The sequence below is a fragment of the Ranitomeya variabilis genome, chromosome 7 (assembly GCF_051348905.1).
Source record: "Ranitomeya variabilis isolate aRanVar5 chromosome 7, aRanVar5.hap1, whole genome shotgun sequence".
Taxonomy (NCBI): Eukaryota; Metazoa; Chordata; class Amphibia; order Anura; family Dendrobatidae; genus Ranitomeya; species Ranitomeya variabilis.
In genome coordinates this window covers 214,791,509-214,804,625 of record NC_135238.1, presented here as the reverse complement: position 1 = coordinate 214,804,625, position 13,117 = coordinate 214,791,509, and the positions used below count along the sequence as shown (strand labels likewise).

At 42.6% G+C, this 13,117-nt stretch overlaps 1 protein-coding gene across 1 annotated transcript in view; it reads right to left on the bottom strand.

Moving 5' to 3' along the window:
- Positions 1 to 13,117, bottom strand: part of LY75 (lymphocyte antigen 75) — an 87,437-nt gene that overhangs the window by 68,997 nt on the left and 5,323 nt on the right. Inside the window, exon 2 of the mRNA XM_077272862.1 lies at positions 9,466 to 9,834. Within this exon, the coding sequence (XP_077128977.1) occupies positions 9,466 to 9,834 (369 nt within the window). The remainder of the gene's footprint in view (positions 1 to 9,465; positions 9,835 to 13,117) is intronic.

Genomic DNA, 13,117 nt, shown 5'->3' with positions numbered 1-13,117 from the left:
AGGCTCTGATTAATGCTGCTTGTGGTTAAAGGGGTTGTCCGAGCCCTAAGGTACAAGTCTGCATTCATCGTATGTGACTGCAGAATTGCGAATCGTCGTGGCACATGTGCGGTGAAGATTCTACGGTGCCAGGAACGACAGGCACATGACAGCAAGTATGTGATCTGCATACATGCAGTCAGGTGCCAACTAGACGTGCGCTGCCTCATGTGAGGTCGGACACGTCTAGTCTGAATGTGACCGGAAGTATACAAATGACATACTTGCCGGCATCGCACATGAGAATCCTCACAGCGCGCATGATGCGAGGATTCACAAGTCTGCAGTCACATAGAGCGATTACACACTTCCACCCGATGGCCAGACAACCCCCTTTAAACAAGTTGAACCTACTAAAATTTCCTAAATAATGGAGACGCTTCCAGCAGATTTAGACATTATCTCAAGGTTACTGCAAATCCCAAATCAAGAGGTTCCAAAAGGAAAACTTAAGCATCAAAATAAATACTCCAAACCCCACCAAGAATTTTGGCTCTAGATGCAAAAGACAACTGTATGAGGCCTGGCAAATTGCAAGGCTGGTGACCACCTCTCATATTTTAAATCACTTTTTGATAGAAGGAAGAGATCCAGTCCCATCTATTCATTTGCTGGTACGTTGAGCAGAACAATCATTGCTAATTCTTCAGCGACACATTGTTATGGAAGTCTATGTGCGAACATAACGGTCTATTAGACTGGTTTCACGCGTCCATCACACACAGACAAAAATGTTGGGTCTTCCTGGACAGTATGGTGGCTCAGTGGTTAGCACTGTATAGTGGCTCAGTGGTTAGCACTGTAGCTTTGCAGCGCTGGAGTCCTGGGTTCAAATTCCACCAAGGAAACATCTACAAGGAGTTTGTATGTTCTCCCTGTGTTTGCGTGGGTTTCCTCCGGGTTCTCCGGTTTCCTCCCACACTCCAAAGACATACTGATAAGGAATCTAGATTGTGAGCCCCATCGGGGGCAGTGATGATAATGTCTGTAAAGAATATGATAGCGCTGTATAAGCAAAGCATAATAACACAAAGTCAACAACCCCATAAGCAGATTTGAGTGGGAGTCAGAAGATCCACAGCCGGTTTGGACATTGTGGTCCGTTCTTGTGAATGGCAGAAGCGTGAAACCAGTCTAAGGGGATGTGCACATGATGCCTTTTCTAGGCCGATGAACCAACCAAATTTTTAAACAGGAAGACGCTTCAGGAAAAGACAGAGCTTTTATTTCTTCAAGCCTCTTTTCTAATGAGCACTATTCCAATGTTTTTGTCTGCCGCCAGCCGTTTGAGTGCTTTTCCTTAAGAGTTTATTGCATCTTTTTACTGGCGTTCTATCAAACAACCTTTGCAACGAGAACCTGAAGAAAATAAAACCATAAACAGGTGGAGAAAACACATTTTACAGGTTCCTCATTCCTCACATGGCCTGTAGTTTATCCAGTATCAGTGGCGGCTGTGCTGCGGAGCCGCGTTACTTTACTTTTGGAGGACATTACATTTCATCGGTATCTAGTAATTTCCTTACTGGCTCCATTGAGCACTTTCAGTTAAAAAGAAAAAAAAAAAACAACAACTTGGAAGGCAGGAACGTCAAACATTTTCAACTATTTTCAGCTATGGATTCCAGGTTCCGAGAAAACTACTAATCCCTAGAAGATGAATTCGAAGAAACAGAGTTTTTATAAAAAATGATTATTTATTAAATCCAAATCATAAAACGCTGCAATAGCGATACATAATGTCAAGGAAAATAACAAGAAAAAAATATATATATACTAATATATTAACATGGACAAATACTACTGTATTGTGTGATCCCAAAAAAAAGGTGCGAAAAAACGCACAAGCGGTCACAGGCCCAGACTAATTGGAGCAGCTGTCGATCTTGTGATAATCAAGTGTCCATCTTGGACATCACGAAGTGGAAAATAACCTCCATGTGTAAAGTGGGAAAAGGAAACATCCTTATGCATTCAATACAAATCTGAAGGTATATTCAACCGCATACATATAAAGAAGACTTGCTGCTCCAAACAAATTAATAAATATAAAAGGTTAATTACCCATAAAGTCTGATGTATAGTCCTGGCCCAGACCGCTCTCCCCGACGCGCGTTTCGCGAGAGTAACTCAACGCCCCCTTGAGGAAGCGAGAGTTACTCTCGCGAAACGCGCGTCGGGGAGAGCGGTCTTGGCCAGGACTATACATCAGACTTTATGGGTAATTAACCTTTTATATTTATTAATTTGTTTGGAGCAGCAAGTCTTCTTTATATGTATGCGGTTGAATATACCTTCAGATTTGTATTGAATGCATAAGGATGTTTCCTTTTCCCACTTTACACATGGAGGTTATTTTCCACTTCGTGATGTCCAAGATGGACACTTGATTATCACAAGATTGACAGCTGCTCCAATTAGTCTGGGCCTGTGACCGCTTGTGCGTTTTTTCGCACCTTTTTTTTGGGATCACACAATACAGTAGTATTTGTCCATGTTAATATATTAGTATATATATATTTTTTTCTTGTTATTTTCCTTGACATTATGTATCGCTATTGCAGCGTTTTATGATTTGGATTTAATAAATAATCATTTTTTATAAAAACTCTGTTTCTTCGAATTCATCATAATTAATAGAGAGTTTATGTATGATTTATGCAATTTTACATATTGCTGGTTTCTTTATATATTAATCCCTAGAAGAAATTGCAGCTTATCACTCAAAAACATTTTTTTTTTTTTTTTTTTTAAAGTGTACCTGTCAGCTAAGAGACATGGTCCACTCCCCGGCAGTAGGAATCAGAGACCGGCTTCTGCAATCTAAACATCTAGGAATAAGTGCAACGGGAATAAAGTGACTAATCCAAGAGGACGGTCCCCGCTGACTCCTCCCTGCCGGCTCAGGTACACTGAGGGTATGTGCACAAGCTGCGGATTACTCTGCGGATTTTTCCAGACTGATTTTGGTAAATCCGCAGGTAAACCGTACTGTGGATTTACTGCGGATTTAACGTGGTTTTTCCGTGGATTCCACCTGCGGATTTACACCTGCAGATTCCTATTATGGAGCAGGTGTAAACCGCTGCGGAATCTGCACAAAGAATTGACATGCTGCAGAATAAACAATGCTACTTTTCCGCCCGTTTTTTTCCGCAGCATGGGCACTGCAGATTTTGTTTTCCATAGGTTTACATTGTACTGTAAACTCAGGGAAAACTGCTGCGAATCCGCTGTGGATCCGCAGAAAAATCCGCAACGTGTGCACATACCCTAACAGTCTCTTCCTAACCACACACGCGGTGTAGCTGAGCCTCTTGGCATTTCTGCCTTGGCAGCGCTGTTGGTTATGATTTTCCCAGCAGCGTTTCAGAGTAAAACATATATAGTATATTTGTAATGAAGTTTTCTGTAGGTGCAGACCCTTCACCCGGTAATGATCAGTTTTTACTTTTTATATAATAAAAGGTTACATCCACCCAAAACATTTCCAATTGTTGCTTTATTTTTTTTGTGTATAATAAACACATGAAATAATTGCTGGGAAGGAGACTAATGTCAAAGTACAGACTCCGCTTTCGCAAACCTTATATATCCATTCCCTCATTTATGTTTACTGTTAAAGGGAACCGGTCATGTTGAAAATGATATCTGATGTGCACCATGTTAGAAAGCCAGAGGAGCTTAACAGATTGATATGTAGGTTTGTGCAGGGGGAAAAAAAAAACATCTGTACAACTTACTTTAATCATTTAAATCCCTGTTCATTCTAGTCCAAGGAGTCCAGTGGGAGGGGCTAATCAGTGATTGACAGCTACATCTGAGCACAGTCATAGATGGAAGCTGCCATCACTGACTAGTAACACCTATGGATTACTATGCATAGAAAGAGGAGGCATTTAAATTAATATAATACAAGGCATCCTAAATCTTTTCCCACCAGACCTTATTTAAATCTGCTCAACTATTTTTTTTGTAGATCAGACACCTCCTTGATAGGAAGTTTACATAATTAATTACCGTATTTTTCGGACTATAAGACGCACCGGACCATAAGACGCACCCCAAATTTTCAGAAGGAAAATAGGGGAGAAAAATGTGTCAAATGGGTATACGTCTTAGGGTATGTGTCCACGTTCAGGATTGCATCAGGATTTGGTCAGGATTTTTCATCAGTATTTGTAAGCCAAAACCAGGAGTGGGTGATAAATGCAGAAGTGGAGCATATGTTTCTATTATACTTTTCCTCTAATTGTTCCACTCCTGGTTTTGGCTTACAAATACTGATGTAAAATCCTGACCAAATCCTGATGAAATCCTGAACGTGGACACATACCCTTACAGTTCGAATTCAGCTTATGGGGGAGGGGTTTCGGCACAGGTGGAGGAGTAGTCACAGGGGTTGTTCAGTGGTCCAGGCTGGTGCGGTGGCCTCGGGGAAATCTTATCCCAGGCTGGTGCTGCTCTGTAGTGTGGCGGGGCTCCGCCGGCATTTTGCGACACGTGCTCTGTGGGGCATCGGTGACCTGTGGGGCTGCGGTGGCGACGATGGTCTGTGGGGTGGCGGGGCTCCGCTGGCATCTCGTGACTGCCCACGCAGATCTACTCCTGCGATGCAGTGGCCGCCGGGAAAATGGAAGCCAGGGGGATGGCACATGCTCAGATTCAGATCTCGGCAAGGAGATCTCGTCTCGAGATCTCAGAGATGAGATCTGAATCGGAGCATGCACCGCCCCTAGCGGCCATTTTACCGGAGGCCACTGTATCGCAGGAATGGAGCTGCGTGGGCCTCCGGGCACTCACGAAATGCTGGCGGAACCCCGTCGCCCTACAGACCACTGTCACCCCCGTCACACAGAGCACCAACACCCAACAGGCCACCGCCACTCCCGTCCCACAGAGCACCTCCACCGCCGCCCAACAGGACTCCGACGCAACAGAGCCGCACCAGCCTGGGAAGGAAGGCTGTAGCGTCGGACCAGGTCCGCCGCCATGGTAATTGTAAGTATATTCTGACTACAAGATACACCCCCATTTCCCCCCCAAATTTTTTGGGGAAAAAAGTGCGTCTTATAGTCCGAAAAATACGGTAATGGTTGCCTACAGCTGCTACTAGAGGGAGCCGAGGAGCTTACTGCATACTGACTATTTAGTGAGCGACATAAAACCGTATACAATAGGCTCTCTCTAGTGGTTCCTAAAGGCAACAAAAATTCATTATCATTTACCCTCATGTCTAAGCATAGGATTTGTGGTTCTGGACCACAAAGTTTGCAGTCGATATAAAGATCAGTCCTTACATTGAACCATAAAAAAACAAAACAGGTAAACCTTTACTTTAAAGATGGTTTCCAGCCAAACAAACATATCTAGATTATCATTAAATAGCAAGTCCTACAGGGCCAGGACTGTTACTTTGCTAGTCGCTCCATTCTGGGCCCTGCCTTTCATTCCTGTGCTCGACACAGGACAGGGCATGAAGTTAAAGGGGCGGGCTCAGTACATTTCAATAGCTAGGCCAGCCTTCTACTTTAATATATAGACAGGAAGGGAGCCCTTTAAGACTGCCTTCACACTGCACTTTTTGCATGGTGATCCAGGATGAGCTTTATAATTACCATTAAAAATGCATTCATACGTGAGCTTTAATTGTGAACTATTAAGTTCCAACATGCAGGTATAACATTCATCCAGAAGCACATTTATAAGAAACCTCTTGCATATTTGTAAGTGTAGCCACAACCCCTGCTTCTAAACCACAAGTGTAAAGTTCATAAAAACAGCTACCGGAGACAGAACTGCAGATCACTTACCCATAAAGCTCCCCCACATGTACACATATAAGGTGCAGGCAATAAAATCGCTCTGCAAACAAACAACAGGCGACTGCCAAAAAAGGAAGGAATGTAACAGTACCAGAAACATTGATACTGTGCAATGAGGTGCTGCAAGTCCGGGCAGCAGGGAGTCGTCTGCTTCAGAGTCCCTGCGCTCCTCTGATGCCGCAGAGGCAAAGCTGCTTCTGTTAGCAGCATAGGACACGTCACACTTCGGACCAGTAATGCAACCACGTCGCGGGTCCGAACTGTCAATCTTCAGGAGAGCTCCGCCCCTAGTATGCAAGGAAGCTGAAAGGCAGAGGAGCGGCGCATGGTCCTGAATATTGAAATTTAGATAAACCCTTTAAATGTTCAATATAAATTAGATCAGGATCAGGTGAACATTTGAGAAGTCTCTGCCTTCAGGCTTATTTTTTTTTCCTTCTGTGCTGTCATTCATATGATTTTAGAATTGTTTAATAACCCATCTGATCAGATTATTGGGCATTTTTGATAAGGTCGGATGCTGCTGCCTTCACTAGCTCTCATGTATCAGCAAAGATTCCTTCCTGGAGTGATTTTACCTTCCACAACTCATGAAAGATTCTGTGCTTTCTTCCCTATCTACAGCCTGAGTACTCCTCCGTAATAATATGAATGTTTCCTTCCCCTTGGCTCCTCTCTAATCTTCCATTTACGGTATTTTGTTTCAGTGCTGCTTTCACAATCTCATGTATAGGAATACAATTCTGCTGCCTTCACTAGCTCTCATGTATCAGCATAGCTTCATTCCTGGAGTGATTTTACCTTCCACAACTCATGAAGGATTCTGTGCTTTCCTCCCTATCTACAGTCTGAATGAGCACTCCTGTGTAATAATATGAATGTTTCCTTCCCCTTGGCTCCTCTCTAATCTTCCATTTATTTTTTTTCAGTGCTGCTTTCACAATCTCATGTATAGGAATACAATTCTGCTGCCTTCACTAGCTCTCATGTATCAGCATAGCTTCATTCCTGGAGTGATTTTACCTTCCACAACTCATGAAGGATTCTGTGCTTTCCTCCCTATCTACAGTCTGAATGAGCACTCCTGTGTAATAATATGAATGTTTCCTTCCCCTTGGCTCCTCTCTAATCTTCCATTTATTTTTTTTCAGTGCTGCTTTCACAATCTCATGTATAGGAATACAATTCTGCTGCCTTCACTAGCTCTCATGTATCAGCATAGCTTCATTCCTGGAGTGATTTTACCTTCCACAACTCAGGGAGGAAAGCACAGAATCCTTCATATCTACAGTCTGAATGAGCGCTCCTGTGTAATAATATGAATGTTTCCTTCCCCTTGGCTCCTCTATGATCTTCCTTTTTTTTTTCAGTGCTGCCTTCACAATATCATGTTTAGAAATATAATTCTGCTGTTCTCACTAGTTCTCATGTATCAGCATAGCTTCATTCCTGGAGTGATTTTAACCTTCCACAACTCATGAAGGATTCTGTGCTTTCCTCCCTATCTACAGTCTGAATGAGCACTCCTGTGTAATAATATGAATGTTTCCTTCCCCTTGGCTCCTCTATGACCTTCAATTATTTTTTTTTTTCAGTGCTGCTTTCACAATCTTTCATGTATAAAATTAAAATTCTGTTCTCACTATCCCTCAAGTATCAGCATAGCTTCATTCCAGGAGTGATTTTACCTTCTACAACTCATGAAGGATTGTGTGCTTTCCTCCCTCTCTACAGCCTGAATGTCCTCGCTGAGAAAAGGAATGGGAAAACCAGAGATAGCTGTAAGAGCCAAGAGCAGAGCTTTGATGAATTTGCTACATGAAGGACAAGGGTGCAAATAGGTGCAGGGGTTACAATCGTATCCGGACCCTGGAGCCCAACATGTTCCCTTGGCCAATATGAAAAGCATGTGCTATGTGAAGGACAAGGGCGCAAATCTAATAGGTGCAGGGGTTGCAATCATATCCGGACCCTGGAGCTTAGGGGCCCAAGATGTTCCCTTAGCCAAAATTAATAGCATGTTGCTATAAAGACCTGTGATAGTTAGGGGCCCATTGCAGATTTTGCATTGAGGCCCAAGAGCTTCATGTTACGCCACTGGTGAAAGACTTACAAGCTGCAGTAACAAACTGATAGGAGTAGAAATCATGGCCAGAGATTTTAAGGAGCTGGTAAGTATTGGGTTTGTGGCTCCGGGAATCAGATATTGGCCCAAGAAGTGAAAGCATGGAATAAATTGAGAAATCCCTGGTTTCGGTCATATTTTGGGTTCCAAATGTTACTTTTAGTTTCCTGTTCAGATATAGAATAAAAACATGAAAGTAAAAGGAGAGAATGTGCTGCAATGAAAACTCTGTAACAAGATTAGATGTGGAATTGTTTGTAGCTGCACAGAACAAAGCCCGTTACATTGTATTGTATCACGTGGCCATGCTGACTGGTTCAGAAGCAGTGATAAAAAACAAAAGAAAGCGGCTGTGAATGTGCGCCAGCCTGCAGCCAAGAGAACAAACTAGAAAAGAATGGGAAAAAAAATATATTAATCAACAGCAGCAAGCGAGAACCGACACTACTCCGTGCATGAAGCTGGGGCTCCGTACACCGTGTAATGGGGCCTGCTAACGTCTGATCAGACCCCCATCAACCTGATTTTGATTACCATACCTAAGGCCACGTTCACACGTATTATGTATTTTACATCAGTATTTGTAAACCAAAACCAGGAGTGGAACAATCAGAGGAAAAGTATAATAGAAACATATGCACCACTTCTGGATTTATCACCCACTCCTGGATTTGGCTTACAAATACCGATGGAAAATACAGACCAAATGCTGCTAGTGTGACCGTAGCCTTAGAATAGGTCATCAATATTATACAGCCGAGACAACCCCTTTAAATAAATAAATTTAACTACAGAAAATAAAAAAAAAGCCAAACTAATGGCCATTGCATTTTTAATAAGAAGCTGTAAAATTTGACAATTGAGAATGAATTTTGAAACATTTCAAAAAGTTGCAAATGATTACCGTAATTGGTGAATTATGAAAAACGCAAATTTGACAAGATAAAAATGCACCCCCCCTCCCCCCCAAAAAAGGTACAAATTGGACAGGATAGGTAAGAATTTTTTTTTTTTTTTTTTTTTGCTATTTTAACACATTTCCTGTTCTTAGACTGTTTCAATAGCAGCAACAATTACAAGGATGGACCAAGTGTGGATGTTATCTCCTAACATAATTGTGGTGACCCCTAGGATCCTGAGAATAGAATTCAGCTGAATGAATAGAATACGCACCACTACTCCACTCATTCTCTATAGAGCGGCCCCGGACTGGTGGGATTCCCAGCGATCAGAAATGTATCAACTCGAAAACAATTCCACTCCTGTCCACGGGTTGCGTGTGGTATTGCAGATCCACCCCATTAACTATGACAGAGCTAAGCTGCAGTACCGGACACAGCCTGTAGACAGGTGTGGCGCTGTTTCTGGAAGAGAGCTTTTGTAATCTTATACAAACCCATTTATCTAATCAAATCGGATTAAAGGGATTTTACAGAATTGGCAAAAAAAGCCATGACCCCCCCCCCCCCCACGTACCATGATATGGGACATCACATATCGCCTGGGATTTTCCATTCTGTGTCCACTCATCTTTGCTCTTCATTTCTGCGGTTACATTCCCGTTCTTTACACTTAGTCCATATCCAGAGGCACCGGACAGACCACGACCTTCACAACGCCACCATAACATCAGCGTGGAGTCACAAGAAGCCAATTTCAAGGGTTCCTGAGGTCTAGAAAGGTCAACTCCAAGGCACTTTTGAGTTCCCACGCTGAAGAGGCGATGAGAGGACCCCCATGTCCAGACTGAATTATTGGACTGTGAGCAACCTCCGACTGATAGGCGATCATTCTCCGCTGTAAGGCACTTGCCGGACTGAACGTGGAGAATCTCAAATGTGTGTTCTGCAGAGAAAAATACAAATAGTCAACGCAAAGTTATAGAAACTCTGAATAAAACCATTGGGTTTTTTTGTTGTTTTTTATTGCAAAGAATGCTCATCCAGCACTTCGACATTTTAAAGGTTAAAAGGGGAACCTAGAGCCTTTTTTGTAAAGCTTAAGTCATCTTACAAGGATGTTCCTGTAGTTTTAAAGAACATTTCCTGCAAGGAAGAAGTAACCTAGAATCACTAGTTTAAAGCAGATCTGTCACCAGATTTCACAATACAAACTGCATACATTATTAAATTGATTTCTTAGACCCGATGACTCTGTTGTACTTACTGTGAAAATCCATTCCAGAATGGTTAAATAATTTTGCTATTATAATGGTCATTTAATAAGCCAAGAATGTTTTAATATCTGGTGGGAAAACTTTCAAATAGAATTTTACAGCTGATTTTCATAGTAAGTACACCAGCCTGATCAAGGCTGTTATCTATTTAATAATGTATGCAGTTTATATTGTAAAATCTAATGACAGATTCACTTTAATCTTATGGTGGCTCCTGTTCTGCTCTTCATTCTTAGGTTTTGCCCACAATGTCACATGCCATACATGTGTGCATGACGGCTCAGACCGCTGACTGGCTGCAGTGACCAAACGAGCATGGCCATCACTCCATGGCTGCAAAAAGTAAGCACAGACTGGAGAGAACTGTTAGGGGATTATATAGGTTACTGTATACAGTTGTATGAAAAGCCCCCTTCCTGATTTCCTATTCTTTTGCATGTATGCCACACTTAAATGTTTCAGATCACCAAACAAAACATAAAAATATTAGACGAAGATAAAACACAACTAAACACAAAATGCAGTTTATAAAATGAAGGTCTTTATTAAAAAGGGAAAAAAAAATCCAAACCTACATGGCCCTGTGTGAAAAAGTGATTGCCCGGCCTTAAAACATAAAATTAACTGTGGTTTATCACATCTTTGGAAAGCAGAGTTCAAATTTCCTAGCCATACCCAGGCCTGATTACTGCCACACCTGTTCTCAATCAAGAAATCACTTAAGTAGGATCTGCCTGACAAAGTGAAGTAGACCAAAAAAAAAAGGGGTTTTCCGTCTGTCTATCTTTCTGTCTGTCTGTCTGTCTTTCTGTCTGTCTGTCTGTCCTGGAAATCCCGCGTCTCTCAGAGACGGGCACAGCATGGCGATGATGATGTCATAATGGAAATCCCGCGTCTCTGATTGGTCGAGGCCGCCAGGCCTCGACCAATCAGCGACGGGCACAGTACCAATCAACGACGGGCACAGTCTGCCGCAAAAAAAAAAAAAAAAAAAAAATATATATATATATATATATATATATATATATACACACACACACACTCACCGGCCACTTTATTAGGTACACCATGCTAGTAACGGGTTGGACCCCTTTTGCCTTCAGAACTGCCTCAATTCTTCGTGGCATAGATTCAACAAGGTGCTGGAAGCATTCCTCAGAGATTTTGGTCCATATTGACATGATGGCATCACACAGTTGCCGCAGATTTGTCGGCTGCACATCCCAAAGATGCTCCATACAAGGCAGGATGGATCCATGCTTTCATGTTGTTTACGCCAAATTCTGACCCTACCATCCGAATGTCGCAGCAGAAATCGAGACTCATCAGACCAAGCAACGTTTTTCCAATCTTCTACTGTCCAATTTCGATGAGCTTGTGCAAATTGTAGCCTCAGTTTCCTGTTCTTAGCTGAAAGGAGTGGTACCCGGTGTGGTCTTCTGCTGCTGTAGCCCATCTGCCTCAAAGTTCGACGCACTGTGCGTTCAGAGATGCTCTTAGGCCTACCTTGGTTGTAACGGGTGGCGATTTGAGTCACTGTTGCCTTTCTATCAGCTCGAACCAGTCTGCCCATTCTCCTCTGACCTCTGGCATCAACAAGGCATTTCCGCCCACAGAACTGCCGCTCACTGGATTTTTTTTTCTTTTTCGGACCATTCTCTGTAAACCCTAGAGATGGTTGTGCGTGAAAATCCCAGTAGATCAGCAGTTTCTGAAATACTCAGACCAGCCCTTCTGGCACCAACAACCATGCCACGTTCAAAGGCACTCAAATCACCTTTCTTCCCCATACTGATGCTCGGTTTGAACTGCAGGAGATTGTCTTGACCATGTCTACATGCCTAAATGCACTGAGTTGCCGCCATGTGATTGGCTGATTAGAAATTAAGTGTCAACAAGAAGTTGGACAGGTGTACCTAATAAAGTGGCCAGTGAGTGTATATATATATATATATAATATATATATATATTACCCCCCTCCCCCCCCCGGAACAAATGAGAAAAAGTAATTATGACCAACCAGTCTGGAAAAGGTTATGAAGCCATTTCTAAAGGCCTGTGACTCCAGTGAACCACAGCGAGAGCCATTATACCCAAATGGCAGAAACATAGCACCATGGTGAACCTTCTCAGGAGTGGCCGGCCGATGAAAATTACACCTAGAATGCAGTGAAAACTCATCCAAGGGGTCACAATAGACACAAAAGACCCCACAACTACATCCAAAGAACTGCAGGTCTCACTTCTCTCAGTTAAGGTCAGTGTTCGTGGCAAAAATTTCCTGCATGGCAGAGTTCCAAGCCAAAAATCACTGCTGAGCAATAAACAAAAAAGCTAGTCTCAGTTTTTCCAGAAAACATCTTGATGATCCCCAAGACTTTTGGGGGAATTGTGTGGCTTGACGAGACAAAAGTTGAACGTTTTGGAAGGTGTATGTCCCATTACGTCTGGTGTAGAAGTAACACAGCATTTCAGAAAAGGAACATCATACCAACAGTAAAATATGGTGGTAGTGTGATGGTCTGGAGCTGTTTTGCTGCTTCAGGACCTGGAAGACTTGTTGTGGTAAATGAAACCATTAATTCTGTCTGCCAAAATATTCTGAAGGAGAATGTCCGGCCATCTGTTTGTGACTTCAAGCTGAAGCGCACTTGGGTTATGTAGTAGGACAATGATCCAAAACACACCAGCTAGTCCACCTCTGAATGGCTTAAGAAAATCAAAATTAAGAACTTGGAGTGGCCTAGTCAAAGTCCTGACCTTTATCCAACTGAGATACTGTGGCATGACCTTAAAAAGGCGATTCATGCTCAGAAACCCTCCAATGTGGCTGAATTACAACAATTCTGCAAAGATGAGTGGCAAAAAATCCTCCGGAGCGTTGTAAAAGACTCATTGCCAGTGATCGCAAACGCTTGATTGCAGTTGTTGCTGCTAAGGGCGGCCCAACCA